At 32.7% G+C, this 23,477-nt stretch overlaps 2 protein-coding genes across 3 annotated transcripts; both read right to left on the reverse strand.

Annotated features, from left to right (window-relative positions):
• Positions 1-1,934: 1,934 nt before the first annotated feature.
• Positions 1,935-9,788, reverse strand: LOC142631728 (putative AC transposase). Of its 2 annotated transcripts, none has more exons than XM_075806018.1 (5): positions 9,244-9,788; positions 8,722-8,790; positions 7,462-7,689; positions 6,064-6,938; positions 1,935-3,126 (listed from the first exon to the last, which is right to left on the reverse strand). In XM_075806018.1, exons 2-5 carry the CDS (start codon positions 8,759-8,761, stop codon positions 2,212-2,214), a joined length of 2,058 nt encoding a protein of 685 aa, XP_075662133.1. In that variant the 5' UTR covers positions 8,762-8,790; positions 9,244-9,788; the 3' UTR covers positions 1,935-2,211. The 2 variants fall into 2 exon arrangements, with proteins under 2 accessions (XP_075662133.1, XP_075662131.1); XM_075806016.1 differs by having other exon boundaries at positions 8,722-8,794; positions 9,244-9,787.
• An 8,256-nt stretch (positions 9,789-18,044) lies between these two features.
• Positions 18,045-21,689, reverse strand: LOC142631991 (uncharacterized). Its single transcript, XM_075806401.1, has 4 exons — positions 21,185-21,689; positions 20,911-21,038; positions 18,988-19,149; positions 18,045-18,374 (listed from the first exon to the last, which is right to left on the reverse strand). Exons 1-4 carry the CDS (start codon positions 21,407-21,409, stop codon positions 18,281-18,283), a joined length of 609 nt encoding a protein of 202 aa, XP_075662516.1. The 5' UTR covers positions 21,410-21,689; the 3' UTR covers positions 18,045-18,280.
• Between the last annotated feature and the right edge of the window lie 1,788 nt (positions 21,690-23,477).

Consider the following 23,477-nt stretch of genomic DNA (forward strand, 5'->3'; position numbering starts at 1 on the left):
GTGCATTGTAGCTTAAGGGTAAAAAAATATTTTTTTTATTTTGCATTCATACTACTTTTTTTATTTTTTATTCTTTCTTTTGCATTTTATTTTGTGTTCACACTACTTTTCCTCTCTCCGTGTCTCTGTGCAGTGATTTCTATGCATTTTATTTTGCGTTTACGCTACTTTTTCTCTCTGTCTCTATGTAGTGATTTCTATGGCTTTGATGGTAGTTGTGGTTGTATTTTAGTGATTGAATGAAATATTATTTTATTGTAGTATTTATATTATTTTATTGTGTTAAAAGCTAAAATAAAACCACTGCATGTAAGAATGTAAAATAGATAAAGTGATTTTTTGTGGTGGTAAAAGACTAAAAAATTGATTCTAGTGCGTGGATGCTCTTATAAATCTATTGAACTTGTTACTCTCTCTTTTTAGACTTCATTATCCCATATATTTTCCTCAAACCTAATTCATCAGCCCCGTGGGAGAATGGTGATGGAGATGTATTGCGGCCTTCTCCTGTTCATCAACTCAAACCTCATTCTTCAGCAGTTGATGTTATGGATCTTGCTCCTTCGTACTAGTGGCTTAGCTGCCTTAGTTTCCCTTCCTTACCGTATTCCTTTCCTTATTAGCAGTCTTATTCTTTATGTCTCTAGTTTCTTTTGTCTTTCTTTAGCAGCTATCCTTGCTTCTGCCTTAGGTCTGACAGCTATGGTGCTTGTTGACTTCTTTCGTCCTGAATGTTATCATTTGTCTTTTGATTTGTTTTGTTCTCCTATGTGGCTTTTTGAACATTCTGACATTTTCTAACAGTGAATGTACAATTCACTTTGCATTTTGGAATTTGTTGGATTCCTTTGTTTTATTGCCACTCGGTATTTTTCCTATGCTTTTGTTTCCTTTTGCAAGTTCTCTTGATTGGATTCTAAAACAGTTATTTTCGTCATCTTATAAAAAAAAAAAATGCGAATGATTTGAAAATATAACTTCTATTTGGACTTCCACTTTATTATCATTGTTAAATAATTATGATAATGATGCTCAACTTCATTTTTATTTTTTTGATACATTGATAATTAGAGGTGGTGATATTTAAACCCAAGATGTCTGTTAGAAAGGAAAGACAAGGAGATGCCGTTGAGTTATAAGGATCTGGGCCTCAACTTTTTCTTAAATTCTCTTTTTGAACCTGCTTTGGATAGACTTCCCTCTGCTTAAAATTTTAAAAGTAGGAACTTTGATTATGAGATCTCTTATTTTAGCAATCTTGGATTTTGGAAATCCACATTAGGCAAATCTAAGAAAAGAATATATGCTAAAAGTCTATCGCGTATGAACACTAGCATTGACACATTTTTCTTTTTTGCTGGAGGAAAAAGAGTTGATTAGATTTCAATTTAAATTATTAGAGTATCCACACAAGACATCTTTCCTCCATCTCCTTAGCACAAAAGAAAAAAAAAGGAAAAAAAAGAAAATGAAGACCAACCTGTGAAAAAGTATCATTGACTCTCTATTTCTTCCCTGTGAATAAGTATTGTTTACCTCGTATTTTCTTCTTTATTTCTTCATCGTCACTCTTTCCTCTTCTACCAACTACCAAGTACAACAATAATAACCTTAGTTCCAAAATTTTAAGGTCGACTATGAATTCTCGACATATTAATTAGGGTCAGTCATAAATATTCACTTTCTCCATTTTATTCTATCTAAAATCATGTTCTTTGTTATTTTCTTAATTGACAATCTTTTTTATCACTTCTACAATTCTACTAATGTAATTTTTGGTCTTCCTCTATCTTTGTCCATCCACCCAACAGATTAGTTAGGGTCTTCTACCAACTACCAAGTTTTCAAATACATATATCTTGCTTTTTTTTGTAGTTTGAAAACGTACAGATTCACTAAGCATCCAGGTTAAAATGACAGCCACAACATAAAGATTTGCTAAGCTGCTTCATAACATTACTGGTATGTTCAAATAATCAGATACACTTATTCGTCTGTTTCCTTCTCTTGTTAGCATTTTTCAGTTCAACTGTACAACAAATGATGTCCACCTAATACATACAACAATCAAAAAAAAAAAAAGGTGAATTGCACACCCATTTCCCTTTTCTAAGAGGGAAAGGTAATATACAAGTCGTCATCTCAAGATATGACTAAGAAATCTGTGGAAATAGTTAGTCAATATCAATAAGCAACGCTGTGTCTCTGTCATCATTTTTGTTTCTTGTCAGAACCAGTAGTACTATGATCTGCTGCAGCGGAAGCTGCCAATTCCATCAACCTCTCATAGTCTATTTCAGTCGACTTTAACTTTAACTTGATCCCACCATGAGTCCATGACCTGATACAGAGGAGAGCTTGTGTGCTATCATGTGGCATACAAAATCTTTGCTTATCTATCTCATCAGCTTTGCTGCAAAACAATTCTTCAGGTGCTACTGAAGTCGCCTGCACAGCCAAGAAATCTCGAGCCATCACAGAAAGTCGGGGGTAGCGTGTACTATTGACCTTCCACCACTCCAGAACATCTGTTGGTATTGGAGCTGGAGGCTCAGACAGATACTGAGTGAGTTCATCAGTGGCAGTGCTCAAGCTTACTCTTCGTTTCTTTCGAGCAATTTCCTCTGCAAAAGAGACACTCCCTCCATCTTCAATCTCTTGTGCATTGTATCCACTAGTCATGGATGGAAAATGGCTGGTAGAGTAATATCTCATGAAATGGGTTCTGGCTTCCTCGAGATAGTTTTCTGAGCTGAGACTCTCAGAAATTAGCTCTCCTTTGATTCGAGGATCAAGAATTGCTGTCATGTATGTGAATATGTTGCAAACCTGGTTATTGTAATTTCTAGCCTTTATGGCCATGTCTTCGGCCGCATTCTTTAGCCAGTCTGGGCTGAGACGGGAGTCTCTGCAGACAGCAATCGTCTCAGAGATGTGATCCATAAAGAAGAGAACCAGTCCAATTGTAGGAACCTTGCTTGTGCATATGTTAGTTGTGGTTTTGTAAAAGGGTTCTAAATATTGGTGCACAATATTGACTGCATTCTTCTCTGTGGAGTTCAGCAGCATCCCATTGCCTAGTCTCTCCTCATACTTCCTGATAACAGCATCGATAGACTTACTAGCCTGTGTCATGTAAAATTCTACTCCATCAATAGCCACTACATCGATGCATATGTGACACGCACAAACACAATAGAGGCTACAGGCTATTTTATGCAATTATTATCAATAGCAACTATGTCAGAAAAATTACACATCCAATGACACCTACAAGATAGAACTACAACTGCTAGCATGTAAGGCAAACTTCAACAGCTGAGGTACTTTTTTTTAGTATACAAATACCATTTATCAGGCATATTGGAGATGCAGGGTATCAAATCCTGTACCTCTTGCATGCATAGCAAGTGCTCTAGTGCTCTAACATTTGAGTTACGTCCCCAACAGCTGAGGTACTAAAGTACACTGTTTATATTTTTCAACAACCATTCAGAGAATTGGAGAGCTGTCTTGTTAGTGATTATATCAGGAAATTATATAACGTAATTAAATTTTGTAGTAGTAGCATCATTAAACAAATAAATTAATAAATAAAGAGGGGAATTTTACCCTTGTCATGGATCTGCATGTTTCAAAAGCTGTGAGTGTTCACTTATACAATATATGCAAAAATTGTTTATCCTTTAGCTTCAAGGCAGTGGTTAAAGTACTTTTTTTTATTTTGATAAATAATACTTTTACTGATAAAGATAGATATTTTATGAACAAATCATGTATACACGAAACTTTTCTAGAGAAGAGTAAAGAGAAAAGAATTCTAGTATAAATGAAAGAGTATTCTAAAAAATCTACAAGTGAATGCATGTAACTAACCCCCATGCAACAAGACCACTCAAACAGAGATCTTACAGACAAAGATTTCAGCTCAATATTTGAAACCTCTGCACCATTAAAAGTGCAATTATTCCTCCCCCTTCAAAGCATCCACATCAGACATAAGGGGGCCATATTCCACAGCAAATAGCTGCCACGTTTTCCAAACCAATTCCATCATCCAAAGAAGAGCTCCATAACAGCCTTACACATCAGTCACTCAATGTGCCCCAAACATAGAAATAAGTACAGACCACAACTCCTGAGCCACATCATAATGCACTAACAAATGCTCCATATTCTCACCTTTACATTTAATATATGCAAATCAATCCACCAATATAATTTCCTCTCTTCGAAAGATTGGCACATGTCAAAATTTTACCCCACATAATTGTCCATACAAAAAATGGAACCATTGTAGGAGCTATACTACACAACTCTTTAATGCAAAACCTCTTAAAACCTCATAATAAGAACATCAAGTTGACTATTGCTGATCAACCTCCAGCTCCAATGGTCAAGACCCTCTCTTCTTGGGATAGTAGCATAGAAAGTATCACCAATAATTCCACATGTTGATCTTGGTACTACACCATGCACGAAATTTTAAAAACCTCAAGGAGCTCCAATTTCCGGTCATTGATAGCTCATACAAAAGAAAATATTCCAAGATCGTATCCCTGCTTCATATAGCCTAGAAATCTCTCCCAACCTGAACGGATGCTTCTCAAGACTACAACTATATGTTCTTCTTACAACCCTAGTTGTCCATTGACCCTAATCTTATCCATTATTTGGTCCGACAACCAATCTCCATTAATGATTTCCTTCCATCAGATATCTTCATAACCGTTTACCCAACAAAGCTTCATTAAATAAGCCCAATATGGTCACCCAAACCCAATATATTGTTGAATAAACAGTATTCCACTCCGCCAGATGTAATTCAAATTCATCCTCCAATCCTTCCAACAAAAAATTCCACTGCGACCTTTCCAATTTATTAGCCACATATGTAGGAATAGTAAAGAATGTTTTCATAACACAGCAACTGGTCTGGTTGTTCTCCCAATAGAACTACTTAACACCAAAAAAAAAATCCCAAATCCAAATAGAACTTTTTAAAGCATCCTCAATGGGATCGTTACTTGGCTCTATGACTATCTAATCCCCAACAACGATCTAAACAGTAACTCACCACACTAGGCAAGACACTATAGCTGAGCAACTTCTCTTTCTTTTTTTAATAATCCAACATCTCTCTCTCTCTCTCTCTCTCTCTCTCTCTCTCTCTCTCTCTCTCTCTCTCTCTCTCTCTCTCTCTCTCTCTCTCTCTCACACACATACACACACACACGGTCATCCAACAACTCAAAATACAGCAAAATTCCAGCAACCACAAAGTGGTCAAACAATAACAGGGAAACACACACGGTGGCCTAAACAACACCCATGCAACAATCCCCCCACCCAAAAGCTCCCCCACACCTCTCAGATCTTCCCAAACCAGCAACCCAGATGCTCTCCACCATCACTCACAGAACCAGATCACTCAAACCACCCTCACTAGATTAAAACTCCCATCAGGCTCCCTTCCAGAAACGGAAAAAGAATAAAAGAAATCACTCAAAAGCCAAGAAAAGCCCACATACATTGTGTGATCCCCGAGAGTGTGAGATGAGAGATGGGTTTGTGAGGTGAAGGGAGGAGAGAGGGGGGAGGGGACAGCTGAAATGAGAAAAGGAATAATATAATAGTAAAGAAGAAGATTTAAATGGAGTAGAGAAAGAACAAAGATTTTGTTGGACAGTGTATTTGAAAAGGTGGAAAGCTTAAATAGAAAGCTGTTTTTTAGCTAAAATTTTGGCTAGTTCATTGAGGATGCTTTTAATAACCTGATTTCAGACTTTTGGCTAGTTTCTTCCAAGACTCCAAGTTGTGCTGACAAAGCTTCATTCCTTAAATCAAAACATTCTTCTAAAAGGTTGATAATTTCTTCACTTTTTCTCTAAGAGGGAAATAAAAAAAATCAATCGTATCTGGATTTTTTTTTTCTCACATTTAATTGTAATTTATAATTAATTCAATTAAAAACATAACTATTTGGCCAAAAGTTCAAATAGATTTTTCATTTGTGAATTTCTCTATCATAAAGTAGGAGAGTTAGACAACACAAGCAAGTACCTTGCACACAATATCTAGCATCTGGTAATTGCCACTCCACCTTGCTGAAGCATCCAGTGGAAATTTCCAACTACCTTCTTGATAGGCTGTAGTAAATTTAATAAAATCTTCAGTCATCTCTCCAGATGCATTTAACTCAAGTAAAAACTCCCGGATCTTAGAGATTACTGGTTTTGTGGTTCTCAATCCGTCATCTATGATCAAGTTCAAAGTACGAGCAGCACAGGGAATGTAACAAAAGGGACCCACTTTCTGACCATCAAGGTCCTCTTTCAAAGTGTGGCAGGCATGCACGGCAGTTTGACTGTTATCGTGGGTGCAGGAGAGGACTCTATTCTCAATATTGTACATCTTAAGAACCTTCACCAGGGAGTGATAAATCTCGGCACCCCCACAAGGTTGAGGTATGTGACAGATATCAAGAAGCAATTTTTGGAAAGACCAGTTCTCATCAATCCACTGACATGTGACACTCATATAACAAATCTGTTCGTAGGAAGTCCAGAAGTCAAGTGCGATGGAGACCTTAGAGGAAACCTGGTCCAAAGATGCTCTTACATCGTCCTGCATGCTTTTGAAAACTTCACGAAATACTGCTTTATACCTCTCACATGGCCAGAGTTGTATTGATGGGTTCAGAAACTTATAAGAATTTACCAACCACTTTTCTTCCAAGGTTGAAGGAGGGAGAGAAGCTACGATGAGCCACTTAATGAGCAACCAATTTAGATGATCATAATCCACATGGGACGCTTTTGCTTGAGGTTGAGATTTCTTGATTACAGTGGTGATGGGCTGTGGTGTTGAATTGCTGACAGCATCCCCTGACTTGTCATATCCTGGATGCCGATTACCCAGGTGCCTTCCCAAATTTCCTTCACCAATAAAGGAAAAATGAATGAGATAGATACAAAATTTGACCACAACATGATAGGCTCAAAACCGGAGACAGATATAAGAAATATAAATTGGATAACACCCCTTTTGGTTTTGGTTTTGGTTTGGTGGGGTGGGGGTTTGTTTTTAACAGGCTTGCTTATATAACGTTCGGGGAAGGGGGATTTTCCATTTCCCATTATTAAATACTTCTTTATAAGCTCATGACCGGTCAAAGTTAATTGGCTTAGAGATAAATGAACAAGAAAGAGGAAGATGCAAATCCAGTTAACAAGTTGAGAGCGAGTGCAACTAATAGCCACTCATACAAGAAGAGCTGAGCTTCTTATGAAGCACATTGTAATAGTTTCGTAGATTGCTTATAAAAATATTTGGATTTTGTTCATTGTAACCCTTGAATTTCTTAGACTAATTGCAAGGGATAAGAGAGAAAAGGTATCAAAATAACATTAATATTATCAAGAACAAAAACAACAAGAAAGCAGGTGCACAAAAAATTACCAGTGGCAGTTGCAATAGAATAGCTCTGTCCACAAAATTTGCACCTCCGACTTTTTCCATCAGGAGCTGTCTCAAAAAACTTGAGATAAACTGATGTCATTGTCTTCTTTCTCGGTTTAGCTGTAGTGACAGCATTTGCATTTCCCTTTTCTGAAGAACCCAATCCAATATCTATTGGATCAATGTTTGGAAGCAGTGCCATATCCATCACAGATTTGGGTTCCATATCTACATCAAGAACCAACAAATGAAAACAATCATAGATTCATAGGTTATTCATTATTGAAATTCCTAAGTGCAAAAGCCCAATATCCACATTACAAACAAAATAAATGGCAAGTCCACTGCTCAATAAGGATTAGCTTGCAGTAAATGATCATTAAAAAAAAAAAAGGGAATCTTCTCCTACCAGAACGTCTGGAGATCAGTAGAACCATAAAAGAAACATCACTTCAAACAAACTGACACATATACATGTTAAGAACTAAGAAGCTCAAAAAGCCAGCAATAATCATAGACTTGTTCATATACATTTCTGATCAAGAATGAGATATGCTTTAACTACAGACCAAGTGTGGTAATAAGATATGTTCCCTTGTCAAAGAAAACAGCCTAATCTAAATGTTTGCTCCCCACAACTTCCTCTATGCAAGTCTTATGAAGAGTTGGAGGTTTTTTTTCTTTGAACAAAAGAAGCCTACCTTCATTTACTATTAATACTAAAGATTGATATGATTGAAATACAAATCTATCAAAAAAAAAAATCCTAAATTGATGCAAAAACAAAGAGAGGTGAGAGAGAAGGAAGTATGAGAAAGAGATCCACTAATGTGAATATAGTATATATCCATCTAGTTTTGCCAAATAACAAAATTTCCCTTTCTTTTCTAAATTTCATTGAGGTTCTCACGTGAGTGCCTTAAAGCCTGTTTAAGGAACTTGCCTAGGCTCTAAAGGTGAGAGAACCTCGCTAAAGGCGCCTCGCTTCAAGGCTTTAAAGGCGCCTTAGTGGTGCCTTGCCTTGCCAGGCTTGGCTTTGACTACACTGATTAAGATGTAAGAATTAGCCTCTACCTTGCTTTAAGTATCTCAATATGTTTGACAAGTATTTCTTATATTGTCATACATGAAATTTGGCTTCTATGTAGTATAAATTACGCATAAATATTATGAAAGACAATGCTGTCTGCATAATATAATGGCAGTATAATTTATTCACGAAATAGCAATATCATTAGCAAGATATATTAATTCCAGTACCTTTGAAAGATTTAAATGCATTTGTTACGGACCAGTCCATTTGATTCCCTGCCTTCCCACTCACTGTTCCTGTCTAGAAGTCCAACATCAATTGTGAGGAAAAAAAAATCATATCTTCACTCTTCAGGAAAAAAAAAAATTAAAGATCAAATCTTTAGAATCCCTATATATATTACAAAAATTAATTGATTATGCTCCCCAAAAAATCAAATTGTATAACAAATCTTGGGAACTTGATTACAATTGTATAAGTTACAAAATGAACGACAAAAGAAAGAGGTGTAAGAAAAAAAAAAAACACAGGCATGTGACATAAATAAAACTAAGAACATTATTTATATTTATCAATTTTCCATACATACATATAAGTACTGAAGCCATTAGAAACTGAAAATAGTGAGCTTCACAATCAGAGTTAGTAGGAACTATCAAGAACTAAGAAATGGAAGCCAAACAACATATGATATATATTATTATCATGGAAGCCAAAAAAAAGATTAGCAGCAGCTTATAGGCTCTTACCCCAAAATTCATTCGAATTGGAAGCACCACCAAAGGTCCTCCTCAATTCAAGTCCTCACTGCAAAGAAACACAATCTCAAAAAAAACTGAGGGTGGTAATCCGGTGACCGGGGGTCACTGACCGTGAAGTGGTGAAGTGAGGTGTGTGGTGGAATTGGGTGGTTGGAGACTGAGCATAACCAAGTGGGCAAAGAAAACTGAGAAAGAAAGAAATAAAGAAAGAAAGAGAGAGAGAGAGAAGAAATGGAGGGAGATGAAAGCTGAAAAAAGAAGGGATCAGCGGCGCTAGTACGTAGATCAAAGCCGGATCTAATTATCTTAGCCGATAGAGAGAGAGAGAGAGAGAGAGAGAGAGAGAGAAAGAAAAGTAGATGAGCTTTGAGTCTTTTGACTATGCAGAGCCTCTCAGCCTATCCCAGACTCAGCCGCGAGACAAAAAGAGAGACCCAACCCAACAAGCTTCAGATCTGTTTTTTGTTACCCTTCGTTCTTGTTTTGTTTATCTCAGACGGCTCACTCACTCAACCAAACGCACGCTTCTTGCTCTTAGTTGAGTCTTTGACGCCACCGTTTTTAATCAAAACTCATGACTCATGACTTATGACTTAGACTTGAGTGAGTGTCGGACAAAGGAACCGAGCCAGCTATGGTTTTTTTTTTTTTAAATGCGGTTGTGTTTTTTTGTTGAGCCCCAGGCCCAGCTAGCTTTCGTTCTGTTGGCTCTAAAACTAAAATCCATCAGCCTCGCTCCATGTCTCGACCCAATTTCAAATTAAACGTTCATTTCCGGATTTACTCACTATTTTACTCTTTTTTTTTTTTTCCCTTCTCGCTAAATATTCTTCATTTACTATTTACTGCAATCCCTCTCCCTTTTTTTTTTTTTTTACTATTCCCTTTTAATAAAAGTGGCCATTTTCTTTTCTTTTTTCCGAATGCATCTATTGAAAACATCAAAATTTATTATCTATAATAGATTACTATTTAAGGAGTTTTTTTCTATTTGGACTAGATTTTTTTTTTTTCCAAAATATACCTACAGCCTACGTTTAAGTAAGGACAAAACTTAATAAAAATGCTTCTTTAACTTCCATTTAAAACGCTATCTACAAAACAAAACCACACTCCTAGGACCCTCGCGTTGGTTTTTAAACTCAAATTGTTTATTCTTCAGTTTTCTAATTCTCTCAATTCTATGTTAATTTTCTTTTCACCATTATTATCATTTTTTCTATTTGCTCCTGCTCAACAGTATGTGTATGTCAATGTACTTTGGTCTTTTTTATTTTGGTTTTCTAATTCATGAACAACATCTTATATTCTAGAAAAAAAAAATCAAATATTTGTGTAAAATAACCCTTATATTTCAACCTTATCTTTAATTTCTTTCACATATTTCTTTAAGGAGTGTGCACTAGGGTGTCTAACTTCAAGATTTTCATATCTAAACTTCAAGGAACATGCATTGGGGTGTAAATCTTCAAGATTTTCGTGTGCTTTGTCCTCCAACTCTAACAGACTGTTTGGACTTTGGACTTGAAGTGTAGTCAATGACAAAAATGTAAGTATCTTTCATCATCTCTATTTAGAATGTCTCATGTGAGTTGGATTCTTTGTATTACAATTGCTTTTATGAGTTGTCATTCAGTATTTGCTTTCTTATATTTGGTTTATTTTTGGTTTCCTTACTTTATTATCATTATCATTTTCAAATCATTATCTTATCTTAAAAAAATAATAATAATAAATAAAAGAAATAAACTCAGTCTGTCTCACGTTCTCTTATATTCCTTGTTTTTAATAACCACGTTTATTATATTCTCACTTTTCTTAGATATTGTGTTAATTTTCTTTTCCATGGGTTGGTTTACCAATGAGAAAATTAAATTTATGAGGTAGATTTTGGGAATAAAATCATATATATAAGGTTCTCTATCTAAAATTCTAGGATAATTGTTGCTTACTTTGTATCAAAAAAGGATTGTTTTATCTCCAAAAATGATGGCTTTGTTTCTTATCAAAGAAAAAGTGATGCTCAACTTCAGATACCTTAACCTGAAGGTAAGTGGATTAAAGTCATGCCACTTGGGATTTTACCAAAACTTTCCCATCCCACCTCACAGTTTATTTGTGGCATTGTTTGTGGAACTGGAACTTATCTGAAACTTATTTTGCTTGTTGTGAATCATTAATGCTTTAAAATTTTGAGTTCTATTTTGTGAACTTATTTTTCCACGTTTTCAAATATGAGATCTCATCACATGCACGTGGTTTTTTTATATTCACGTTTTCATATATAAGTTGTATTTGAATTTTGAACTTAAATTGGTTTTATAAACCTCAAATTGATATTTGTAGCATTGTTCTATTTGAACTCAAATTAGTTTTTTAAAACTCAAATTGATTTTTTTTTTAAACAAATTTAGTTGAATGCTGACTTAGAGTTTAGAAAGAAAAAAAAAAAACAAAAACTTTATTATTTTATCGTGATTTAGAGTCTGAAAGGGAAAAAAAAATTTAACTCCCACATAAAATACTGCCTACAAAATAGGACCACACTTTGTTATCATTATTCTTTCCATATCATTATCTTATCTTATCTTTTCGTTTCTTTTCTTTTCTTTTCTTTTCTTTGGTCAGATTGATGGGTATTTAATATTTCTCTAATTAATCAGTATTTTTTAAAGAGTATGAATGATATATTTTCATTTGTCTTTTTTTTTCTTTTTTTTTTCTGTGGTTCTTGGGTTTGACTCATTATTTAGTGTATGTGTTCTAAGTAGTGCTCAATCTTCCTCCTATTATTTTTGTTTTTTGTTTTTCTTACATTTAAGCCTTGCTCTCTATTGTTTTGTATTTTTTTAAATAATTTTGTTAAATTGCATAGCAGGCACATTGGATGAATTCGGGTGAGCAAAGTGGTAGTCAATCTATCAAGTAGTTGTTAAAGATCATTTTTTTTGTAAATATCCTACTTATGTATGCCTATATTTATTAATTTGTGTAACGTTGATAGCCCTTCTTTTTTTTATAGTTTTTTTAAGCATACAAAAATTTAATTATGGATGTGTACTAAGTGCCTATCTGTTTGGATTAAATATAATTACATAAATACATTTAAAAAATTGAATAAAAAAAATTTATGTGTTTACAACTTGAGAGTCTTTAGCATTTGAAATTTTTTTATGGTTGTGGATGTGTAATAACTAGCTACCTTTTAGCACTAAGTGGCCACCTTTTAGGATTTTTTAAAACAAAAAATTGATAATGCTCATTTAAAAAAAAATGATAATTGTGACACTTTATGACCGGTATATCTTCTTCTGTCATTACAAAGTTCGCAATTCAAAAGGAATAATTTTCATTCATTAATCTTTTGGGCTTGGGTTCAAAAAAAAAAAAAAATAGATGCATCAAAAAAAATTACATCACTTTATATTAAACTTAGAAAATAGGTGGACTTCTCAAATGGTATTCTTGGTGTTTTAAGAAATTAATACTGTTTAAATTTTCTTTTCTTTTTTCAACTGAGCCTTAATCCTATTTCTAGCTTTGTTAAAATTAAATCTGATGGTGTGATAGACATTAAAAATTATATATTACACATTTACACTTAAAATCAGCTACTAATCAATTTTAATCCAACCTAACAATATAATTTTATACTAGCCTCTGAGCACTCGTTTATGCGTGTGCTCAGAGGCTAGTTTGACCTAAAAGTCATTTCCCTTCCCCCCTAAGTTACATTGTTTTACCGACGTAGTTTCACACTCACATTGTCACAACTATCTTATGTGACAGAATTTGATTGACTGTATGACACTATCGCAAAGACTCATCATTTTTTTCTCAACCACTTACGGTTTGCCATGTAAAAAAATTATAACAAAGTGCATGACACTAGCATTATAAAACATTGTACCGAATCAACTTTTAATAAACTTTTGGTTCAATTCTAGCCAACATTTTCTACTTTAACTAAAACATTATTCACATATCTTTACATCAAACTCATTATTTTTTGTGGATTCTTGTTAGCTCATTTGGTAAAGTTTCCTGTTGTCAAATAAAAGATTTGAGATTTAAAATCTACTTATATCATAAACTGATTAATGTCTTAGCATAATACTGTAATAATTAGCAATCATCATGAAGTAGACATAATATATTGAAATTTTATTGTATCTAGAAGTATATAAATAAAAGCATAACCACTTTTTATATCCTGTCTTTTTTTCTTCACTTAATTTATTCTTTCTATCCTGTTTTTATTTCATTTAATTTATTCTTACAATTGCAAAGACCAAAATACAACTCCTGACAAACATAAACAAATTATGAGGTTTATCCATGACGACATGACTTGGAAATTCGTTGGAAAAAAAAAAAAAAAAAAACCCATCAAGCATTCAAGCTCATTGAAATTTTATTTTTGATTTACAAGCTCATGGAAATTTCCACTTTCTCAAAGTGGAAATTTGAGAAAGTAAACCCCATTTATAATTTTCAATGTTCTTTGTAAAAATGTTTTTTTTAACAATGTTTTTTTTTTTTTTTGTTAAACTTTTTTAAAATGTTGTAATAATATAAGAATTTTCTTCATTTCTTTTTCTTGTATATGTAACTCTTTTCCCCCCTCGTCACTAGGTAATTAGAGTAATTTTTTTAGTAATATTAAATTATTAATGCACCAGTCTTTTGATAAAAAATGGAAAGAAATTACTTTGTATCAATGTTTTTTTTTTAATAAATTTATTATAATCATACTTATAATGAAGAAAAAAATGTTGAATTTAGTACACAAAACTGTACCTATCTCTCTCTCTCTAACTTCTTGTTGCATAGTTGTACCACCCGCTCCCCCATCTTTGGTTTTGACCGTCTCAAAGGGCCGCTCCATCTCCAATTCCAACCACATCAAGCTATTTTTTATCTTGTTTTCCTTTTTATCCCCATTTAAAGATTTTATTATTATTATTATTAAGGTGTGTTTTTATGTTTATTCAATTGTGTTGTTTCCACTTTTGTATCTGTTAGAGATGAAAGAACACATCAAGCACTATGGATATTTGCTACCACTTTGTGTGAGGAAACAGTTTGGGTGGAAGAAACTGATCTCCTCCATATCTTTAAAGGGTTTTATGGCCTAGATGTATGCTTCACTTACATTAATAAAGTTTATCAATTCAAGTTATAGTTTACTTTTATTTAAGTTATTTTTTAATTCAGCAAAAAAAATCCTTCAATCGATTGACACTTCTTAATATTTTCAACCAGGGTGGTCGATACCGTACCGGTACCGGCCGTACCGGCCGGTACATACCGTACCGGCCAGTGCACCGGTACCGGTACACTTCTATTTTGTACCGGAAAAAATACCGGCCGTACCGGTCGCGTACCGGCCGTACCGGCCAATTTCGGGCAATACCGGCCGGTACCGGGCGTACCGGCCGGTACAAAAAAAAAAAACTTTTTTTTTTTTTTAGTTTTGTAATTTTTGAATTTTTGTAAGAGTATAATGGTAACTTATTTATATTAACTTATTAGTATTATTTGTTTTCTTAGTATGCAATGAACAACTAAATTTTCTATTTTTTATATTGTGTGTTTTTTTTTTTTTCCTTTTAATTGATACTAAAGTCTAAAACTATAAATAATTTGTTCTGAATTGAGTAATGTTTTATGATAAACTTTTATATTTACTATAATATAAGGGAAATATTATATGCTTATAAACATGGTTCTAGAGATTTTTGTGTGTGTATATAATATATATATATATATATATATATATATATAAAATAGCGGTAAACCCGAAACGGTATACCGGTATTGACCGGTATCCGAAATATATCGTACCGGTGGCCAAACCGGTACAGCCTCCGGTACGGTATTGACTTCCTTGTTTTCAACTGGTATATTTGGGATTCATATCATTCCACCTCTAACTATTGAATTATTAAAAAAATAATAAAGAATTATCAAATAGCATACACAATTTATTTATATGAATTTAATAAATTTAACTAAATCTAATCTAGTATAATTCAATACTAATATTGTAAAATGAAAGCAAAGAAAACTCTCATAAAATATTGTAACATAGTGTTTACAGTTTTATTTCATATGTGATGATATTTCTTTATTTATTATTTTTTTAATTGAGAGTCAAATTCCGTAAACTTTTAATTTTTTTGTTGTAGTTGGAGCATTTGGTTTGAAAAATCTAATGTCTTCCACGCCCAGGTTCTTAGGATTATGATGCCTAAAAACTTAGTGCCCACAAGTGTAAGTATGTCCATATTTAGTTTGATTAGAAATCTAAAAAGATTCTCCAAAATGTAAGATTACCATGCTGTGGTAGTTCTAGGAATTATTTTAGTGTGGTCACTAAAAATTTTAAACTATTCAAAATCTAAAAAGAGGTAAAGTGAAAACTAAAAATGCTAAAACGTGAATAGTAAAATGAGAGATGTTTAAAATGATAATAAAGAAGAGAAAATTGTAGACAGATAGAAAGAGAAATAGATGATAGTATTTGCTAGAATTGCGAGACAAATTGTAAGGAGAGCAAAATTATTGTGATTGCAAAGCCAAAGAGAGCATAACTACTAGTACCACCAAGGAGAACTCACAAGCACAGTATTTCTATTGATACAGTTTTTTAAGGATAAATGAAATTAGAAATTATTTTTATATAATAAGTTGAACGAGTTACAAATTTGAATGATTAAAGAAATTTTTTTAATAGGTTTTTTTGTTGAATAATTTGTTCACTTGTTGTTTGGATTATTTTTTATGTTATTTTGGGCAAATTTGGTTGTTGTTTTTAAGCCTTTTTTGTTGGATAAGGGGTTAAGAATTATGTTTGGGGGCAGATTTTTGAAGTAATGCTATGTCCATATTATTTTCAAAAATCTTATGTGATAAGCTGTTATTAGTGGGTAAAAAAGTAATGTCAGTATTAAGCCCTAATTAGAATCAATAACAACTTACCACATAAGATTTGTTGTTAAATTATTTTCAAAATGTTTTGGATGTAGCATTAATCTTATTTTTGTTGAAATCAAATTATTGTAATTCTCAAATTCTTGCCAATATTCTTTTTGCTATGAATGAATGAGCTATTCATAAACAACTAGGCTAAGTTTGGGAAAAAATATTTATATTAATTTATTTAGCAAATAAGTCAAACTCAATCCTAAGTTTAAGCTCAATTTTCTATATAAAAAAAAAAAAAAATTGAAGCTCAACAATTTAACAAGGTCAAACATGATAAATACATTCATAAATAGGCCAAAAAATATAAAACTATGAAACTTGATTTGATCATATATAAAATATTATATGTTTATATGTACACAATAAAGCATTATTTTCAAAAAAATGTATTATATTCGAAGTGATAATCTCTACTAAATATTTAATTGATGTCTCTTTTTTATTACTTTTATTAATGTTATTTTTGTTTTCCTCTCTCTCTCTCTCTCTCTCTCTCTCTCTCTATATATATATATATATATATTTTTTTTTTTTTCATTTCTTCAACATGAATCAAATCACTCTTTGTCACAGTTGTATTAATTGCTATCCACTAGATATGAATAATCATTTTAAACGACTTGATATTGAATTGTGTAAATTTAAAAATAAGTTCATGAGATATTGAACTATTATTTGAAATTTATCATACATTTACATTTCGTTTTAAATGTTTAATCTTGTACAATTTCAGTTTGTATTCGATTTCAATATCGATATTTACCTATTTTATAACCTTACACATCCGTAAATATAATATAAACCCACTTCCTTAGCTGTTTGTTTTAAAAATTGTTCTTTGTTGTAAAGCTTTATAGAAGTGTTTTGGAAAAGAAAAAAAAGGAAAAAAAAAAAGCTATTTAAGTCAACTGTGTTGGAAAGAGTAGGAGAATTGGTTAGCTCAACGATTTTTTAATGGTGTTGTTGTTGTTGTTGACTTGTTTTGTTTTGTGGTTGTGTCTATTTTTCTACATATTCTGATTGGGCATTACAATAGGAATTGAATGTGGGTAATTTATTGGACTACATCAACTAGAATCTCTATTTTCTTGTTGCAGGCTTGGCGTTTGTGCAATAATATTAGGCATTTTCTATAACTATAATTGCACTGTCAGAATTTTTTCTTAATACTGCAAATTACACCATCTATGGGACACAAATTTCAAGCTGCCTTGACAGCACAAATGAATTTTCTTTTTCTTTTTTTGTAATAAAAAAAAAAAGGTGTTTGCAAGTGTAGGTACTGCCCCACACTACTTATACCTCCACATTACACGTTATGGCGTGAGAGTGAGACCACTTGAGTACTAATGAGACTTGTTATTACTTGAATCCACAATTTTCAAACTCGTAACTATAATGATCACCAGGACTTTCTACCACTAAACCACCTCTCCATATGATAGCACAAATGATATTTTCCATGTCAATTTGTAAAATGAAAACAAATGGTCATGATGACCTTTTCTGTAATGAGTTTTTCTAATTAATATTTAATCAAAATATTTAGCTTTCCAAGTTTGTCCTCTAGATATATAATTTAGTGGAGACAAAACCAGGTTAGAAGAGGAATTCGGTGGATAAATTTTAGAGTTGGTAGCTCATGCCAAAAGAATGCATCAGTGCAGGTTCTTCACGCTTTGCAAATTGCAATTACAAAAAAATTCGGTACAGAAGACGCTGTGCCATGGACTGTCTAGCTTGAGGTAAGATAAAGATGAAGAATGTTACTCATAACTGTGCACAGAGACAATGACATATGATCAAATGATTCAAATCTTATATTAAAAAAAATGTAAGCACAAACAACCAGATGATGTCAATTCCACTTTTCATTTGTATTTTGTGTGTTGTGTGAGAATAAGTTAAAAAGCTAAATCTGAATTGTATGCCAGGCCATGCCCAAATAATTTTTTCTTTAAAGAAAAAGTGGGCTATATCAGCTGAACCTCAGCCTGTGATAAATTTCAAATTTGAGCCTCCACTTCAAGAAATTTTACTTCCTCCTTGATTTCCTTGATCTCCAAATAATTGCTGTAGGGCTTGGGCATATTCGGTACGGAATTTTTGGTGGCGGAATATCAGGGACACTGCAATTTTCATATAAAAACTTGGCAAATTGAAGGCGCATGACAAAAAATTTCCAAAACTAAATCTAATATATTCTTGAAAATTTAGAACAAGATCTAGTTATCTACACTAGTCAGATGCAATATTTCACTCCAAAGTGGCATTTTATTCTGAGCATGTTTTCTTAACATTATAGTAAAAAGAATCAGAGAAACGCATATGATATATGCATGTTAATTAACCAATTCTAGTTTGAAACGAATGCATATATTCAGTGTTGCTATGGATTCTTCATATTTGATGCAAACCTTGCTCTCTAGGATGTCATTCATTCAGCTTGATCATTGCATACATTTATATTGGGCCAACATATGAAATACATGTCATGAATTATGTTTTGATGAAAAATGATACGAGTTCCATATAAAATATTTCATTTTAGGCTTCAAATTACTCATCCACAAAGAACCACTTTGGTTCTTGTGACAAAATTTTGGTCATTAGGCACGAAATCGCTTGTATGATGTCTCAAGAAAGCACAACCAAAGGTTCTAAAGGACGCTTCCCAAAGAAGGGAGCACAGGAGCAGGTATGAACAGGTAAAAATTAGCTCTAAAATCATAGGAATCTTACAGTAATCCAGCAATCTCAATCTGTGAAAAGTCCATGTTAGTTGAACTGTCTAGTGCTCGTACTACATTGGTCTTCTTTCTTAATGGTAATGGATGTGGCTGTTTGATGGCAAGTACCCTGCAATTCAAGTTGTTTGCAACATCCTCGTGGGCCATTGCCAACCTATACCACATGAATAGAAGAAACACTGGTTTGAGTTGAATTATTTCCTTGTAAGTAATAATACAAAGTTCACAAAAATCAATGTTGTTTTTATCTGCACATACTAGGAACATGTACTGCCTAATGCAGTAAAAACTTGAAGAATTGGATAAGGATTTGATTCTTGAGTAAATGCAGCTTATCCTGATAAGAGTACAGCTCATTTTTTCCACATAAAAAGGAAAAATTCTTGGTAGTCCTGGAGTATAGTGAAATGGCGTTTTCTCCTCTCACATTCATCGTCGATCTCACTATGAATTTAATGAGCGAACCCCACTATAAATGTGAGAGGAGGGAACACTATTCTCCGTTCTCCGGGAGTACCTCAGAATTACCCTATAACGTGTAATTATTCAATTATCAGCGGCTTGGGAATGAATATTTTTATAAATGCCTCTGATTTAGTAATTGAACAGTGTGCAATAGTACTCTAAAAACTGTCAAAATCAAAATTTACACATTCTCTATCCAGATACTGCCAATAATGGATGAAACATTTAGAAGATCATTATTAATTCGGACCCACCCAGATTTCTAGGATGCATAAAATATGGCAAGTCGTTATAATCCCAGCCCAATACATCTTAGTTGGAAAAAGAGATTTATACCTTTCAAATCTCGATTAAAATAGTCTAGTTAACAGGTGCTTTAAAGGTATTTGTTAATAAAAATTTTTAGAAAAGATTTCATACTATTTTAATGAAGAATATAAAAAAAAAAATTGTCAAAAAAATGAGTTACTTTTTTATTTTTCCATAAAAAATATCTAAAAATATTTTCTAAACTAATGCTTTTAAATCATCGGTTAACATTTTCCTAGTTGACCTTAAAGTCCTGAGCAAAAAGAACTTGATAATGATCTAATGATTTTGAGTCACATAAATTCATATTTTATAACAATTTCATTTTCTGAGAAAATGACCAATTCGTAAATCTTTTTGTGGAGCCCAAACTCTTTTTGTTCTCCTCTTCTATCACCATAATCACTCCACGTGCTTGACCAAGGCATTTGGTGACAGTCTCTGTCTCTCTGCAAATTCATTGAGCAGTGCTCATACATAGACCATACCATACCAAGGTCCACAGCCCCTCTCAGATGTCAAGCCACGTTATTGTGAAATTCACAGTTTCACACCACCCCATTAATGCCATCTACTTTTAAATTTTTAATCTTTTAGTAGTAAGACTTTGACGCATTAAAAATTGGTACATAACGTGAAATAAGACACAATTTTTTTTTCACAATTGCTTAAAAAACAGTGACTGTGAACGATGGACACAACTTATTATATAAATCCAACACTTTTTTCTTCATCATTTACCATCAACCAGTTTAGTAATTATAATTAAAAAAACAGTTATCAAAAAATTGTAAAAAAAAGTTGCGTAGATAGTAATACTCAAAATAAGCTATTCCCCATCAAAAATTAAACACAGTTGACCAGTTCTTGTCGAACCTTCCTGGGAAGCTCACTATATCAATTCCAAAGAGTTTGAATTTTTCTGGTTTTATGACCCATCAAGAACATCACCAATTATGATGATGATTATGATGGTGGATAAATTAATTAAGCAATAAATTTTGTGTGAAATAACTTATCCATTAATTGTGAAAACAACAAGGACCCATATGATTTAAAAGGATCACTATCACAATTATCACGAGACTTGTCAACAAACTAGCAAATTTTCAATGTCAAACTCACTCGGACAGAGACTTACTTGTAAAGAAAGCTGTGATCATGGAGTCCAACCACCAGTGATGAAGCTCCAATCTCTCGAACCATAGCAGCAATCTTCGCACCCACTTGGTCTTGGTCCTCTTCCGTCACAATAATCTCAACCTTTGTCTGTAACACAACCCTACGATTACGTATTAATCATGATCATATAACAATTTTTGAACATAGAAATGAAAGTAATAAGCAACATATATGAAAGAACCAAAGAAAACAAAGGAGTAAAATTTGTACATGTTTGAATAAGAAAAGCTTACGTTAGGGAAGTTGTTGCAAATGTCTTTGAAAGAGAGAGCTAATTGGAAGCCATTTAAGCGGAGGTGTCGAGCTTTCTTCTTGCTTTTGGATCTTGCGGAAGGGTAAACATGGAGGAGGGTGATTATGTCTTCATAGCGAATAAGGTTGTGAAGAGCCCACTGAAGGGCTGTTTTTGCTGCTTCCACCTCTTCCACTACAACCACTATTTTTCTCACATCCACCATTTTCTACTTCTCTCTCTCTCTCTCTCTCTCTCTCTCTTCCTTTCTAGGCTTTTTATGAGCTGGGTTTGTCAAACTCCATCCTAGTACTTTGTGAGTTGTCCCTCTCTTGAGTCTACAAATTCTTGGTTTTTGTAGTTTGGTTGATTGTGAGGTTTGAGTTCTCTTTTTTCCTCTCTCTATGTAGGTTAGCCAAATTGAGGATCATAGAAAATTGGGTAGGTTACAAACACCAATCTTTAATTATTAATTGCAGTGGAAGATCCTTAAAAAAATATATGGGTGGTTATACTAAAACCTCTTTAAGACACGTTATATAATAAACGATGATGCAATTTGCACAAACATCTTGTGTGGATCTTAAGGATTTTAGTATAAGACATTTCACTAAAGGACTAAGGAAATCTTAACATAGAAATAAAGGATTATAGGCATCTATGATTGATGCACTAAAGTGACATCATGTGTATGAGAATTATAATCAAAATGTATTGCATTAACTAGCATCCTTAACAAATTAAAAAGAAAGATATAATAAGAGAATGAAAAAACATCTCACCTTATTTATTATAAAATTTCTAATTTAGTGCCCATTTAGGATGCATTTATAAGTCAGTTCATTATTTCTTCTTTTTTTGTGGGTTTCGCATGATCAATTACCTAATTATTTGATTTATCTTTTACTTTTTAGATAAAGTTTAGTTATAAAATTGATTGTAACCTAAATCTACACATTATTCAATAAAATAAACATTATTATATATTTTGAAAATTTAACTGCTGAATTACATGTTTTTTATCTTCTTAATACACATCAAATTTTGTTTCAATTGGATATTATTTACCATATGATCTATAGCCTTATATTTTATGCATAATTTTAAACTACAAAAACTTGTAATTTAAATAATTTATTGATGAGATAACTATTGATCTTTAGTTTTTTAGAAATTTTGCAAGTATGGTATATATAAGAAGAAATAATAATCTAATTGTAGATTTGTCAAAATTCACATTTAATAAAAAGATATTAAGTAAATTTGTCCTTACTTTTTATCTATGGTACTTTTGATTGGAGGAGTGGAAAAGTGGAAGGATAGAAAATTAGTGGGAGGATAGAAAAGATTTAGTTTTCTCTCATGTGTGTTTGGTTGGAGAGGTGGAAAAGTGGGAGGGTAGAAAACTCTTTTGTTTAGTTGAAAAGAAAAGTGAAAGGATAGAAAATGTAGTTTATATAAATTGACTATTATACCCTTATTATATAATATGTAAAAAATAGATTTATTTATATTCATTAAATAATATAAAATTTACCACGTCATACATATAAATTTATATTTATATTTTTATTATTATAATGTAAAAATTACAATAGTGTACATATGAATTTAACTAGGCAAAAGATTTTGTAACTAGGGTATTCCTATAACGTGGGCAACAAATAAGCTAAGCAATTCAATTGGGCAAAACTTATAAATCAAAACTTGCACTAATAATTTAATTGGGCAACTGGGCAAATCAACTTGCACTAAAACTTGCACTGATTTATATAAATCAGAACTTGCACTAATAATTTAACTGGGCAAATCAACTTGCACTAAAACTTGTATAAATCAAATCTTGCACTAATAATTTAACTGGGCAATTCTAAAACTTGCACTGATTTATATAAATCAAAACTTGCACTAATAATTTAACTGGGCAAATCAACTTGCACTAAAACTTGTATAAATCAAATCTTGCACTAATAATTTAACTGGGCAATTGGGCAACAAAAATGTGGGCAGCAAAAACGTGGTCAACAAATTTACACTCATTAAAAAAAAAAGTGAGGGTAGGTGAGATGAATAAAGTGAGGGTATTTGTGTAAAGTAAATCATTCAACACTTTTTTCTCCCAAATTGGGAGGATAAAAAAAGCTAGGTCCAGGGGGAAAATTTTCCTCCCTATTTTTTGTCTCTTTTGTTTTCTCTCTTGAACTAAACAGTAGAAAATGTAATTTTCTACCCTATTTTTCATCCTCCATATTTTCACCCCAATCGAACATACCCTTAATAAAAAGCTAAGGGAC

The sequence above is a fragment of the Castanea sativa genome, chromosome 4 (genome assembly GCF_040712315.1).
Source record: "Castanea sativa cultivar Marrone di Chiusa Pesio chromosome 4, ASM4071231v1".
NCBI lineage: Eukaryota > Viridiplantae > Streptophyta > Magnoliopsida > Fagales > Fagaceae > Castanea > Castanea sativa.

Excerpts from the sequence above, each read along its gene's own strand:
- LOC142631728 (XM_075806016.1), bottom strand. Across the intron at positions 7,690-8,721 it reads TGCATTTAAATCTTTCAAAG|ATATGGAACCCAAATCTGTG; the intron begins GTACTGGAATTA and ends TTCTTGATGTAG. Across the intron at positions 3,127-6,063 it reads TGCTAGATATTGTGTGCAAG|GCTAGTAAGTCTATCGATGC; the intron begins GTACTTGCTTGT and ends TACATGACACAG.
- LOC142631991 (XM_075806401.1), bottom strand. The coding sequence starts at position 21,409 with ATGGTGGATGTGAGAAAAATAGTGGTTGTAGTGGAAGAGGTGGAAGCA. Across the intron at positions 21,039-21,184 it reads TTTGCAACAACTTCCCTAAC|ACAAAGGTTGAGATTATTGT; the intron begins GTAAGCTTTTCT and ends GTTGTGTTACAG. Across the intron at positions 18,375-18,987 it reads ATTGAGATTGCTGGATTACT|TGTCCCTGATATTCCGCCAC; the intron begins GTAAGATTCCTA and ends TGAAAATTGCAG.